Source organism: Aythya fuligula, chromosome Z (assembly GCF_009819795.1).
Source record: "Aythya fuligula isolate bAytFul2 chromosome Z, bAytFul2.pri, whole genome shotgun sequence".
Taxonomy (NCBI): Eukaryota; Metazoa; Chordata; class Aves; order Anseriformes; family Anatidae; genus Aythya; species Aythya fuligula.
The window spans coordinates 61,396,042-61,411,629 of NC_045593.1; the positions used below are offsets into that span (position 1 = coordinate 61,396,042).

At 38.3% G+C, this 15,588-nt stretch overlaps 1 protein-coding gene across 1 annotated transcript in view; it reads left to right on the top strand.

Moving 5' to 3' along the window:
* Window positions 1-14,355, top strand: part of MAN2A1 (mannosidase alpha class 2A member 1) — a 134,476-nt gene extending 120,121 nt beyond the window's left edge. Inside the window, exons 20-22 of the mRNA XM_032206496.1 lie at window positions 3,959-4,153; window positions 12,333-12,443; window positions 14,036-14,355. Of these exons, the coding sequence (XP_032062387.1) occupies window positions 3,959-4,153; window positions 12,333-12,443; window positions 14,036-14,188 (459 nt within the window). The 3' untranslated portion in view covers window positions 14,189-14,355. The remainder of the gene's footprint in view (window positions 1-3,958; window positions 4,154-12,332; window positions 12,444-14,035) is intronic.
* Window positions 14,356-15,588: the final 1,233 nt, after the last annotated feature.

Genomic DNA, 15,588 nt, shown 5'->3' on the forward strand with positions numbered 1-15,588 from the left:
CAGCTTTTAAAAGTTTGAATTTTGGATAATGCTCAAGTTGAATGTTTATGACTGTGATAAAATAAGCAAACACAGCAGGAACAAAGATCAGCCAAGTTGATTCAGCTCTAGTTTTAGCATTTGCCAGAGTACTTCAAGACTGTGTTTCCCTACAATCATCAGTTGAAAAATCAGGAAAGATAGGAGCCACTCTTTATGGTTTTATTAAGGGTTTTCTGACAACTTTGTCCCTTTGCCCACTGGCAGTTAATGATTCTCTCCCACACACATTATTCCTGAAGGTTTTCGGTTCCATTCTTCCCATCTTTCCTGGTTTCTCAACTGCTACTTACCTTGCTGCATCTTTATCGTAAAAATACCTTTCTTATTTACATTACTTCTGTTAGCCTTAGAGATGGCCTTGAAGGATTCTGTCCTAGAAGATTGTCCTGCCCTATCTTTTAGAATTAGAATAGTTCAACTGGAAGAAGCCTACAGAGATTGAGTCCTACTGCCTGACCACTTCAGGGCCAAACAAAGGATAAAGCATATTAATCAGGGCACTGTCCAAATGCCTCTCAAACACTGACAGGCATGGGGCATCAATGACCTTGCTTGGAAGCCTGTTCTGGTGTTTGACCACCCTCATAGTAAAGACATTTTTCCTAGTGTCCAGTCTGAACCTCTTCTGGCACAGCTTTGTGCCATTACCATGCGTTTTGTCCTTATGTTACTGGGGGAAGAGACCGGCACCTCCTTCTCCACTTCCCCTCCTCGGGAGGTTGTACAGACCATGACATCTTTTCTGAGCCTTTTTTTTTTTTTTTTTTTTTTTTTTTTTTTCCACCAAACTAGACAACCCAAGTACCTTTAGCTTCTCCTCCTAGGACATGACTTCCAGCCTCTTTACCAGCTTTGCTGCTGCCCTCTATACACTTTCCAAGTACCTTTAGATCCTTTTCACATTGTGGAGCCCAGAACTGCACACAGTATTCAAGGTGAGGCTGTACCAATGCTAAATATAGTGGGAGCATCACTACTTTTGACTGGCTGGTGATGCTGTGTTTAACACACCCCACAATGTGGTTTGCCCTCTTGCCTGCCAGGGTACGCTGCTGGCCATGCCAAGCCTGCTGTCACCAGCACCCCCAGGCCTCTTTCTGCTGAGCTGCTCTCCAGCCATTCGTCTCCTAGTACTTGTGTCCAGCATTACTGTATCCCAGGTGCAGTGTCTGACATTTTCCTGTGTTGAAATTAATGTCATTGATATCTGTCCAATGCTCCAATGTATCTAGATCCCTTTGTAATGCCTCTTGTCCCTCAAGAGGGTCAACTTCTAGCCGTGGCTGGGAACTCATCTAATACTTTGAGCATTTTCTTACTTTCATGTCAGCTAATGCACAGATTTGTCTCCCATTTTTTTTTTCCTGTGTTTCTGATCTCTGGGATTTGTGAAAGATCTTGACTCGTGGATGTCATGCTTGTGTTAACATATAAGATATTTTTCTATACATGGAGCAGAAGCTTTCAGAAAGCTCTCACTTCTGTTCATCTCAAATGACCTTGGTGGCATTTTCTGAGGAACATCTGCTTCTGAAATTCAGGGCATCTAAATGAGTTCTGTTTGTTTTTGCCAAGCGCTGTACTTCCAGTTGTAAAGTTGGAGCTAGCAGAATGATTTTCAAGTCACCGTTCCATTAGTGAACTGTAGCCCTTCTCCAAGTAAGTATGTGGGATGTCTTACAGTAAGAATTTGCATGTAGGTAAAACGTGTAAAAGGAGAGAAAAATAAGTTGTTTTTGTGAAGGCTTACCATTCTTCCTCTTTCCAACTTTTTAGTCCCTTATAGCTGAAAAATCTAGAGTTAAGGAGACCATTGGTGCATATGGGGCATGCTGCTTTTTGACACGTTTCTAGTGTATGTTAGGTAGTGGTCAAAAGCAGGGAAGGGAATGAATAAACCTGAATTCTAGCAGGATCTCTGATCTCAAATGCTTTGGAGTATGCATGCCCACAGGTCAAAAATGCACATAAGGAACTAATCTTAAGTAATGGTGGTTGCTGGATGGTCATTTTCTCTTCTGCTGTTTCTCGGGTACTGTACCTGGAATTAGGAACCAGCTGCAAGAGCTCTGGATAGTAGGATGAATATATTATTTGACTGATTCAGATGCAAGTAATCAGCTTCTTTTACAGAAAAAAATATTTGAAGAATAATAAGAAAACCGATGATAGAATAATATGACCTACTTTAGCACATAAATGGCAACAGAGTAAACAGTCAGTGTTCCTTTTGGGGTCAAACAGTGAACTCTTCTTTAAAAAAACATGTATATGCATGTTTCCCCGTGGTTAGGGAATGTATGCAGTCATTTGAACTAAGACAGCTTTAGCTGTATTTAAAGCAAGCTTGCTCATATTTTAATGGGAAAGGGGAGAATAATGACAAGCAAGTTTGCCAGAGATGCTGAACTATTTAAGGTAATAGAAAAAAATCAAGGCTAACTGTGGAATTGGAAAAGGACTTCAAACTGATTAAGCATGCAGTAAAATGGCAGATGAAGTCAATGTAGATAAATGTGTGCAGTGATGCACATGGGGGAGCAATCCTCTACAACTATTAGCTATTGCCATTTTTGGAATGGAATTTGGGATCGTGATAAATCTATAACAATATTAGCCTCTGTGCTTAGTAGCTGCATAAGAGGCTAACACTGTTAGTCATTACTGAGAAAAGAACCAAGAACAAAGCAGAGATTACCCAGTTACATCAACTCAGCTCTGGCATATGTTAAATTGCTACACTGTCAGATGCATTTAATGCTTGTGCAAAGGTATAAATAAATATACATGCACACGTCAAAACAGGAATTACTATTATGGTTGTTCATTACAAACTGATAAATACTTCCCCCCCTTTGCTTTAAGTGTCTCACATTTATTATTTCCATGTTTTCAACCTACCATAAAATGCAAATTTAAGATCACAAAGTTTAGGATGCTGTATTGTTGGTAAACTTTCTTCAGAGTTTTCACTAAAAATCACCTGTCTAACTACAAATAAGTAGGGATTTGTCTGATGAAGTATGTGAAGAAAAATAAGTGCAAAAGCAATTTTTCATGTTTCTACCTTGGTTTTCCTAACATTCTAAAACTGAAAGTGCCTTGTAAAGTTTCTTTGTTTTCTTTTCTGGCTTCTGTGAAGTTTTGAATTACTGCAGTGAACGTGAGGACTTAATCGTTTCAGGGCTTGTGACACAGTTTCTGCAGCCATGTTCGAAGCACTCCAAGTAAAACTTTGTAAAAACTGTGGATGGAGTTCTTTCAGTTCCTGCTGGTGTGATGCTGAAATGAAACTGCTGAATGTGAATTCTTTTTTATTGCCACCAAGGCAAAGATGATAGTTGCAATACTCTACACCTAACCCCCCTTTCCCCACCCCCCCCCCACCCCCACCCCCCAAAAAAAAGGGGGGGGGTGCAGTTTTTTCTTTTTTAGATCTAAAAAGAAAGAGGGAGGTAGGATACAGGTTAGATGAATCTGAAAAAGGAAGAAAAAATAAGAAATATAGGATAGAAAAATAATGTAATAAAAGAAGCCTGCAGAAGACTAGCTTGCTGTCAGTATTCAGGTAAATACTGAAACATATAGAGTAAGTTACTAGAGTAGTAACTTGCTTGTTTCTCTAAACTGTGTTGTTTATGAAGAGCTAACTTGAAAGACTGCACAATTGTGTAAAAAGAGATACCTTAATTATCATTTTGAAAGATGTACTAATACTTGTAAATCATGAGGGTTTCCTAATATTAGAAAAAAGAGAATTTGTGGATAATCAGAAATTTCCAAAAGTAATTAAACAGATAATCTATAAAATTTTCTGTTAAATTAGTGGATTCATATGTAAAGGAAATTATTTAGAATTTTAGACATGTTGGTATAGTAACTTGATCTTGAAAATATTTTGTCTCGTGTTTTGCAGAATGAAGAGAAGGCATCAGTCAGTTTTCCCTCGCTTCTTAGCCATATGACTTCGTCTTTCTTAAATCATCCTGTAATTGTGATGACAACATATGCAGATTCAGGTGTCCCGGAGATGCTGAATACTTTTTCTCCACTCATGTCATCTATGCCTTGTGACATTCATATAGTTAATCTGAGGACAATCCAGTCAAAGGTAAGGTCAAAAGGATCTTTTAACAAGCAAACTTTTTAATATAGTCCAATCAAATACTTTATTCTAGGAAAGTAATTTATAAAGTTCTTATTTGATAAATTGTATAGTAATTACTAGTTTTTGTTAAGGTTAGTAAACTTTGGGTACAATCATTATTGCTTTTAATAAAGCATGTTGTTTAAAATCCCTCTGATTCCATTTGGTAGGCTTAACAAAAAATAGCCATATTATAGCACCCACTGGAATAAATTCTTACAGTATTTTTAAGCTTCAGTATAAGACCTATTTTAATTATGCTAACAACAGCTTATATTCTATGGTTCCTGTGAAACTGTTCTCTGGTATCTCTAAAAATCAAACCCAAACCTGTTCCATATCTTTTTGCTGTTGTTTTTGTTTTTCTCTGCAAAAGAACTTACACAATTGTAAACATCATATATAATTTTTCTGTTTGGTAAGCCACAGAGGAAGTGCTTTGTCCCTCCTACTTCCACCAGGCCTTGTAAAAATTCTTTTCAGCTTTTTCAACACCTTTTAAAATGTGGGCGTCTAAACTTCACGCCGTATCTCAGTATTTCTCACCAGTGGTGTTACCATAGATGAAATTCCTTTTTAATTCTGCCACACTTAGATACTTACAGACTACAGTTGTCCCTGCTCCCTTGGAGCCTCTATGGTGGCTGAGGTAAAACTGCTCATCAATAATGACCTCAAATCATATTCAGAATATTTGCAAAACTTTCCATTAATTACTGTAAATGTATCAGTTACACAGTTCATCATTTTCATTTTCATTCTTTATTTTAGAACTTAAACAATCAGTTCACTTCTCACACTTTGTTAGTAGTTCAATGTCATATGAACTCCTTCAGCTCTGACTGTTTCTTATTTTGAATTTCAAAGTGAACTAACTCTTCATTCTGTGGGTCTTATGTCTTTGAAGAGTTGGGAAGAAGCTTCATACTGAATTAAATCGTTATGTGAAGTGTATGTTCCACACTTTGCTGTAAAATCTTTTCATTTTCCTCAGCCAGTTCAGCACTGCCTTTTTTCTTCAGCACATCAGGTCTGGTACAGACCTTCATGAACATGACAACTTTTCCACTTTGGGGCCTAAATTTCTTCCCCATGTTTGTATAATTTGGTAATGAAACCCGTGAAATGGAAGACTGGCTCTGCATCAACCATTTTGTTCAATATTACTCATAGATGAATTTTACTACTTTATCTGTGCTATTCTAGCCATATTATCCCAGTTGGCAGAAGATTTTTAGAGGCTATGCTTTTTCCCTGTCCACCACAGTGTAGTTCAGTGGTTACTTGACTGACGGCTCCCAAGTTCACAGCATTATGCTGTGCACTTCAAAGTGAAAATTATTAGTATTCATAAGATAGAGGCACTATCATTATAGGTACGGAACAGTTCTTCCCCACAGCGGAAATGGTACTATGCTATGCAAAGAATGTCTTGCATGCCAAAAGGACCTTTTCAGTTTTCTCCTTGCTTTCTGCTTCCTTTTCCCATCTTACAAGAATCTGAATGACGAATGCCATAATTCTGGCTAATTGATGCAGTGCAATTTTTTCCAGAATTTAGATTATTTATATATTGCTTTAGCTGTTGAGTCATAGAATCAAAGAATCATTTAGGTTGGAAAAGACTTCAAGGTCATCAAGTCCAACCATCACATCACTCTAGAAGTCCACTTATAAACCATGTTCCTAAGTGCCACACCCACATGTTTCTTGAATATCTCCAGGGATGGTGACTCCACCACCACCCTTGGCAGCCTGTTCCAATACCTAACGACCCTCTCTGTAAAGAAATTCTTCCTCCCCTGGCACAAGTTGAGGCCGTTGCCTCATGTCCTATCACTTTTCACCTGAGAAAAGAGACTGACACCCTCCCTGCTTCCACCTCCTGTCAGGTAGTTATAGAGAGAGTAGTGAGGTCTCCCCTCAGTCTCCTCAAGACTAAGCAGTCCCAGTTCCCTCACCTCATGCATCTCGTTCTCTAGTCCCTTCACCAGCTTTGTAGGTCTCCTCTACACACCCTCCAGCACCTCGATGTGCTTCTTGTAGTGAGGGGCCCAAAACTGAACACAGCACTTGAGGTGCAGTCTCAGCAGTGCTGTGTACAGGGGACTAAACCCTTCCTTAGTCCCACTGGCCACACAATTTGTGATGTAGGCCAGGATGCCATTGGCCTTCTTGGCCACCTGGACACACAGCTGGCACGTGTTCAGCTGGCTGTCGGCCAGCACCCCCAGGTCCTTTTCTGCTGGGCAGCTTTCCAGACGCTCTTGCCTGAGCCTGTACTGCTGCATGGGGTTGTTATGAGGCACCTGGCATTTAGCTTTGTTGAATGTCGTGTAATTGGCCTTGGTCCCTTGGTGCAACCTATCCAGATCCTTCTGCAAAGTCTTCTTGCCCTGAAGCCTATCAACATTCCCACCCAACGTGGTGTCTTTGGCAAGCTTACTGAGGGTACACTTGATCCTCCACCAAGATTGTTGGTAAAATATGAAAGAGAACTGGCCCCAGTACTGAGTCCTGGGGAACATCACTTGTGACTGGATGCTAACAGGATTTAACTGCATTAACAATGACCCTTTGAGACCAGCCACTTTTTTTTTTTTTTTTTTTTTTTTACCAACCACACAGTTCATCCTTCCAAGCCATGAGTAGTCCTTTTCTATAGGAGAAGGCTGTGATTCTGTAGGAGAAGGCTTTGACATTTGCCAACCTCCAGTCATCTGGGACCTTTCTTGTTAGCCAGGACTAAACGGTAAATTTTTGAAAGTGACTCAGCAAACACCTCTGCCAGCTCCTTCAGTACCCTTGAGTGGATCCCCTCTGGCCCTATAGATTTTTGGGTATCCAAATGGTTAGTAGGTCGCTAGCCATTTCTCCTAGGCTCACAAGGTCTTCGTTGTGCTCCCTGTCTCTGACTTCCAGCACAGTGAGCTGGGTACCCTGAGAAGAAGTGGACTTTCTAAGAAAACTGAGGCAAAAAAGGCATTAAGTACCTCATCTCTTTCCTCAGCTCTTGTCACTATGTTTCCCCCCACACTGAGTAAAGGATGGAGATTCTCCTAAACCTCCCCCCCCTTTTTTTTTTTGTTTCTATCTTTATAAAAACATTTTTTTATTGTCTTTCAGTGTAGTAGCCAAGGTAAACTCTAGCTGTCATTGTCCCTTTGAATTGACATCCCTGCAGAACACCTATGATCAAGGGCTGAGAACTCCATCATCTCATGATCCCTGTTTCCAAGATGGCCTCCAACCATCACCCACAAGGCCTTTGCTATGGACAAACAACAGTTCAAGCGGGGCACCTTCCCTAGTTTGTTCCCTCTCTACCTGTGTCAGGAAGCAATCCTCTGCACATCCTAGGAATCTCCATTTGCTACTTCTCTGCCATACTGTATTTCCAGTAGATGTCAAGGAAGTTGAAGTCTCTCATGAATGACTGCTAGCAATTGCAATACTTCTATATCCTTACAGAATGTTTCTTATGCTTCTTCATCCTGGTCTGTAGCACACTCCTACCACAGTATCTCCCATGTTGGCTTTTCCCCGACTTACCCAGAGACACTCAGCCTTTTCATCACCGTAACTAAGCTCCATGCAGTCCAAACCTTCCTCAATGCAGAGGGCTATCCCACCTCCTCTTCTTTCTGGCATATCTCTCCTGAAGAGTCTGAAGCTATCCATCACCGTGCTTCAGTTGTGTGAGCCATCCTGCCATGCCTCTATCATGAAGTCTATGATATCACAGCCCTGAGACTGGGCTAAAAATTCCAGTTCCCCCTGCTTATTTCCCATGCTACAGGCATTTGCTCAGAGGCATTTAAGTTGAGTCCCTGATAAAACTCACTTACATGGCTGGCATTCCTTTGTGTTGCTCTTCAGGAGTTCTTCCTGTTCCTTTTGCTATCCTTGGGCAGCCATTGCTAATGCTGACATCAACATTACCCCTCCCCAGAAACTTCAGTTAATTTTTTTTTTTTCACCAGATTGGCAGGTCTCTTTCCCTCCTCAGACAGAGCTCCCCATCATCTCCCAGTAGATGAGGTTTCTCAAGATCCAAGACCTGCCCCTCCACTCCCCCACATGCAACTGCCCACTTGAAACTGATTTTTAAGAAGTGATATTACAATTTCACATAAAGGGGTACCAAAACAAAAGTATTAGGATTTAAGGTAGAAGTTAGAATGCATGAAAATGCATTAAAGCATAAATGAGAAAAAGGGAATTTCTAGTTTTCTGCTCCTCTCAGAGGGGGAAAAATAATATTGTTTTAAGATACATGATCCTGTCATGGAAGAGTCCAATGTCTTATTGTTTGTTTGACAAAGATTTTGCCTACTGTAAGTAGACAGGACCTCAAGACTTAAAAACTGATTGCATTTGTCCATTTATACTGAATATAAGTGCATATTTTTCTCATGTTATTTGAACTTTGTGATGCATGCCTGTTAGCTTACAGTATCAGATAAAAAATGTTAAAATGTTTTTTTCTCTCTCATCCAAATTTTAGCAGCATTGCCTTGGGATACTGTTTATAAGGAAGCTTAGGATTTTTAATTTTTTTTTCCTGCTAGCAGCCTGATATGAGGACAGCATTTTACTTCTCAGAGATCAAAATCAAATCAAGCTTTGACAGCTCTTCCAAGAAAGGCAGTCAGAGATTTGATAGTATGGTAGTTAGGGAATTTTTGTCTTCATAACAATGTGAAGCTTCACAAGACTAAAGATATTTCTGTTTGCTAAAATTTGAGAAATGTGTTACAGGTTTTCATGCAGATGGCATAGTCATGTTTAGAAGGTATACGTGACATAAATTGGGTTCATCGTTGCTCAGATGTTCCCTTAGGCATTCATAGACCTAATATAATTTACCTAGCGATGATAGAAGAAGAGATAAGTTATAGTAGATGTGGAGACTGTGGCAGCTTGCTCAGTCTTAAGACAGATTAGCACAGCTTAGGTGTGTTGTTTGCTTCTTCTTTTTTAATTTTTTTGTTTACAGTTGGATGCTATCTGCATGTTAAAGTCCTGGGAAGTCTAAAAGGTTGTCTGCTATACCATAGGTGTTTACACTTGGCAGAACTCACTTTCTGAAAGTGTCATTAATTGTTTATTACCTTTGTGTTGTAAACATTTTGAATCTTAATTAAGATAATATTTAATTTTAAAAACTTAAGAGATGAAATATTCATGCCATCATTTGAAATGCGTTTGTTATGCAGATGACAAAAAGGTAATTCTACGAGATACAGAGAAAGTGTTGATATTCATTACTCTCTTGTCATTTTTAACATCAATTTACCCCATAGGAAGTCAAGCTTTTGCAGCATGAATTTTAATATTTCTCTAATCTGATGTTTAGGCAGATAATAATACTTTGTGTGCATAAAAATGTCTACTTCTAAGTGCAAACGTTTTGCCACATCAGTGACAGTGAAGAAGTTGGGAATTAGAGTTGGAGACTGAAAATAATTTTTTTGGCGTCATTATTATTAACTTAATATAGGAAGTTCCAATAAACAATATAAGAACTTTTTCAACTACCAAGGATATATTACACATATTAAACCTATTTAAATTGTCTGACTGTAGATACCATGCATTAATTAAGAACAGGATTTTAGGTGGTTATAAGTAAGCTATTTATGAAAATCTTATCAAACTGAGATTTGTTCAGGCTTTGTAAACTATGCAAATGTTTTACTGCAAAATATCTAATTTCAAGTCCAAATAACATGAGTAAATTTTTGCTATTTTAAGTGTCTTCTAAGGAAATTTCCATTTAAGTTTATCAGTTTTCCATTTTTTATCATCTGAATGAGTATTTAGTAATGTGAATTTGTTATACTATGAAGCAGTGACATACTGTGGTTTAAAGAAGCTGGTTCAGGCTGTTCCGAGATGTACTTTATTAGGAGAAACTTGGTTTGGAACTGAAGCCTTAATCTAATGATACCTTTTGTTTATTACACCTCCAAGAGTTAAAAATCAAAAAAAGAATAATCATAGAGTCATAGAATGATTTGGATTGGAAGGGACCTTCAAGACCATCCAGTTCCAAACCCCTGCCATGGGCAGGGACACCTCCCACCAGGCCAGGTTGCCCAAAGCCCCATCCAGCCTGGCCTTGAACACCTCCAGGGATGGGGCATCCACAGCTTCTCTGGGCAACCTGTGCCAGTGCCTCACCACCCTTACAGTGAAGAATTTCTTCCTAGTATCTAATCTAAATCTACCCTCTTTTAGTTTAAAGCCGTTAGCCTTTGTCCTATCACCACACTCACTGACACAGAGTCCCTCCCCAGCTTTCCTGTAGGCTCCCTTTAGGTACTGGAAGGCCGCTATAAGGTCTTCCCAGAGTCTTGCCTTCTCCAGTCCCTCACTACCCTCAAAATAAAGAACGTCTTCCTAATATCTAATTTATATCCAGTCTTTTGTAGTTTAAAACCATTAACTCCTTGTCCTTTCACTACACTCTGACAAAGAGTCCTACCTTAGCTTTCCTGTAGGCCCTCTTTAGGTACTCGAAGGCTCTGCTATAAGATGTCCCCTGGAGCCTTCTCTTACCCAAGGCTGAACCCCAACTCCCTCAGCCTATCTTCATACGGAGAGGTGCTCCAGCCTCTTGATCATCTTTGTGTCCCTCATCTGGACTTGTTCTAATACTTCCATGTCCTTCTTGTGCTGGGGCCCCAGAGCTGAACACAGTACTTCAGCTGGGGTCTCATGAGAGCAGAGTAGACAGGGAGAAACACCTTCCTCATGCTGCTGGCCATGCTGTTTTGATGCAGCGCAGGTAGGATATGGTTGGGTTTCTGCGCTGCAAGCGCACATTGATGGCTCACGTTGAGCTTCTCATCAATCAACACCCCAAGGTCCTTCTCATCAGGGATACTTTCAGGACATTCTCTGCCAAGCCTGTATTTACATGTATACTTGGGATTACCTCAAGTACAGTACTTATCAGCATAGGATTCTCCAAAGCATTAGATACTCATTGAAGTAGCAGAAAAGAATTTAACTCATGACAGTGATTATTGGGAAAAAGCATCATCACAAAATTCAAGTACAATGGAAATAAATTAATTTTAAAAAGAAAAAAATAAAGAGCTGGCATAATTGGAGATCTTTTGATGATGTTACAACCTTATTGAGTATTTAGTAAGATGAAGAGTTGAAGAATGAAAAAAAAAAGTACAACAAAATAAATAAAATAAATGAGAGAAAACAATGTTGAAGGCAAATGCAAATGTTGAATGCTAACAGCTTGTGACAGTATATAGGACATCTCATCATGGGCCATTCATGTATGTGCTATGAAAATAGCTTGCATGCATATTCATCTGTAATGTGAAGAAAAATTTCTGTTACTCTCATTGTACATTCTCATATTTTTTTTTTACATGATAGTGTAAAATAAAAGGAAAAAATCTGTAGCAATTGAAACTTCCCAGCCATGGGGGAATCTTCCCATGCTCTAGGAATATGACTTTGTTTTCTGAAGTACGTCTAAAAAAGATTCTGACTTGTGGCATTTATACTCTATTCTTGTGACCATTTGTCCTAAGTGATTTTAATTGTTTGGTTCAAACTAGAAAGTTGAGATTGTGGATTACTTTGTTGTCTACTGAGGCTCAAGAGCACTGTATGTCTTACCTATAATTATTTAATGTTTTTAGTAGTGTGTGGTTTCACACACATCGTAAGATGAGTGAGATTTCAGGGAGCAGATTTGCAAAATGTAAACTTGATACAACATAGTCACAATAAATTTGAAGCTAGCTATTGTAATTATCATATGTTTGGTTTAGTTTTGCCATGTAATGTATCTGGGAAGCCAATTAACACAGCTATGAAAGCTACTCTTAAATTCTGAGTCTGCTTGTACATGTGAATTTACTGATCTCTGAACTCCTTAAGTTCACATTCTTTAGTAATTTGTATATCTAATATCACTTTGCTATTTAATTATTTTTATATTTAATCTTATAAACATTAAAAGAAGCATGTCTGTTCAGTCTAAGCTGAATGTTATTTAAGGCATATGTGGTTCCATAACTTTAAGGTAATAATAATCTTTTGAGGTCCTAAAATGTCTTGCTGGCTCTGCTACTTTCTCAGTAACTTTTATTTTGTTTATTTGCAGGTAGATCCTGAGCCATCTGATGAAGCTGCTCTGATTCTTCACAGAAAAGGATTTGATTGTAGATTTTCAAACAGAGACTTGGGTCTACTCTGTTCCACTACTCAGGGAAAGGTATACTGGCATTTTATGGGTAGTTTACTTTGCAAGTATAGCAGGAACACTGATATTTAAGTAAAATTATTACTCAAGTAAAGGTAGTAATTTCTCGAGAGTTTCAGGATAATAGCTAAATTTAAAGCTGTTTTCCGTTTGGTAAAGATGGGCATCTGCTGGTGTGGGGAAATGACCATGTAAGTATCTGCAAGTTAACTTCTACATCAGCTGTAGCCTTATTAACTTCCCGTAAATGTCCTATAATGTCATATAATAAAATTTCTCAAATAGTTTTCGAATAGTGTAGTATAAACAACTTTACCAAAGAAATAGTCAAATTACATATTCTGAAGTGTATTCTTCTGAATAGTGTTAGTTAACATCTGTAAATTGTGTGATTGCTACTTTGAAAACTGTTTATTACAGCATGTCCTTTGTCTTCCAACGCTCCCTTACATGACCTACACCATTACAAATATCTGAGTGGTTTGCAATTGCTATTGAATTGGTGTGAAAAATTATGAAATGTAAATTATGAAATGTAAATAATATAACTCTTGTGTTACAGACAGTAGACTGCGTAGTTATAAATCTATAGAATTTTTGTCATCTGTGTGGTTTTACTCAGCTAGACAGCTGAGCTCCACCACAATGGCTCTCTCACTCCCCCTCCTCAAAGGGAAAGGGGGAGAAAGTATGATGGAAAGTGCCCAAGGGTTGAGATAAGGACAGGGAGATCACTCAGCAATCACAATCACAGGCAAAATAGACTCACCATAGAGAGACTAATGTAATGTATTACCTATTACTAACAAGGTAAAAAAGTGAGAAACTACAAAAAAAAAAAAAAAAAAAAAAAAAAAAAACTAAAAAGACCTTTTCCCCATCCAACCTGTCCTATGTCCTCCCCCCCAAGCAGCACAGGGGAAAATGAAATGGGGGCTGCAGTCAGTCCCTGACGCTTTGTCTCTGCCTCTCCCTCACGGTCACTCTGTGGAGATCTGCTCCATGTGGGACCCATGGGCTGCAGGGGGACAGCCTGCTCCACCAGGGGCCTCTCCCTGCACAGCCCGCAGGGGAACTGCTGCTGCCTGCCTGCAGCACCTCCTGCTGCACTGATCTTTGGCTCTGGCCAGCAGCAGGTCCCTTTTGGAGCAGCTGGAGCTGGCTCTGCTCTGACATGGGGCAGCTGCTGGGCTCAGCTCACAGAGGCCTCCCCTGCAGTCCCCACTACCAAAACCTTGCCACGTAAACCCAATGCAACATCAAATCTTTGAATAGATTTCGGATTTTCTTAAAACAGAAGAGTAGCTGATATTTTTTTTTTATAGAAACAAAGAGAACTTCGAATATTTCTGATCACTTTTTTAATATATTGATTTAGCTTACCTGATTTGAAATGTGGAAGCAAACTACCTAAAAAGGTTTAATCTGGTGTATAGTATCTTAAGCATTGTTCTTAGAAATGTTTGGTGGTTTTGGTGCAAGAATTGTTATGCAGATAACTTTGAAAAGTATCTAACCAGGATGTTAGAGATTAAATTGTAGTCAATTTTAAGGTACATACTCAATTTTCTTTTTCTTTTTTCTTTTTTTTTTTTTTCCTCCAGGTAAAGGTGCATAAACTCTTTAACAAATTCAGTGTGGAAAGTCTTACACCTGCATCTTTATCTTTGATGCATTCACCTCCAGATGCCAGAAATATAAGTGAAGTAAATATGAGTTCTATGGAGATAAATACATTCCGGGTTCGACTAAGATGAAATCTGGTTTTAATACTCAGATAGAGAAGAGGAATCTGCAAGTATGTCTTCTCAGAGTTTCACGTGCAATAAGAAGCACATTATTGTTATTCCAGCTTCTGGATACTGTGAGAAAAACATGCATTCTCTAATTTTTTTGATCAACACAGTGAAAAGCCATGTTGCAAGCAACCTCTTTTTTTTTTTTCTTTTTTTTTTTTTTTTCCATAAAATACCAACATCAGTATAAGTTAATGCAACAAGTGAAGAAATTTCTAAGGATGTTAACCTCTCAACAGATTAAATCTCAGGTTAAATGCTAACTAATGATGTTTCTGGTGTTTTAATTTTCCTAAGAAGGGTATTGGATTTTAAACAGCCTTCTTTGCTGATTGTTGATAAATTTATGTAGAAATAATACTGAGTAGAAAGCCCAGATACAGCCTGGAAACAAATGGAATAAAATGTTCTTGTGTAGTAGCTAATGTCCAAAAACTTGCAATCATTTATACAAAATAACAATAATCTCAATTTATTCCACAATTAATTTCAATTCATTCAACAAAAAGGGGATCTTTAATTGTGGTAAAATGAAAGCCTGCAGTACTTGTGACAAGTGATGGTAGATTTTAATATTTCTACCATTCACCTGAATTATGTAAATAGAAAAACATGAACCTACAAAATAATTTTGCAATGGAAATGTTTAATAAAACTCCCATTTTGTTACTTGACACACTGGGATATGTGCAATTACTCCATTATCATACATGATGAGAAATGTCCATACTTATCATGAATACAGGATTTTTTATAAAACTCATTTAGATATTGATGTTCTCTGAAATGAGTTTTCTATTTCAAGATTACCATATCAAGATAAATGTGCCTTATTTTTTGATATGTCTTGTTACAATTTTGGTGTCTATGTTAATGTTTTTTGGGGAAAGGTAGTTTATATAATACTTAAGCTGTGTATCTCCTATTTGACAATGCTGGCCGCACTCTGATCTATGTCCTCCTGCACCAAGTTTGTACTATCTTATTCTGAACATTTTGACTATTTGAATGTATTAAAATGATGTCATAACATGAAAAAAAAATTACTGTAAAATCTAAATTCAGTTGCTTTCAAGGAAAATGCAACTTGATGCAGAGAGTTGATAGTAAGCAAGACATAGTTTGCAAACCCATCAAAACATGTGCTTGCCTGTCACACAGACTGTGTGACCTGTGCATTCAGAATCATGTGCCTATATTAATTTTTCAAACTTGCAACCTCAGTTACATTGCCAGTGTTCACATGTTCATTTACTGAAAAATGGAGTCTTACTTTTTGCTTTGTTTTCACATGTTACGTAATACATATTTAGTGCTGAAGCCATTCAAGTGTGAAAAATATTCCCTAAGTAGAGCTGCTG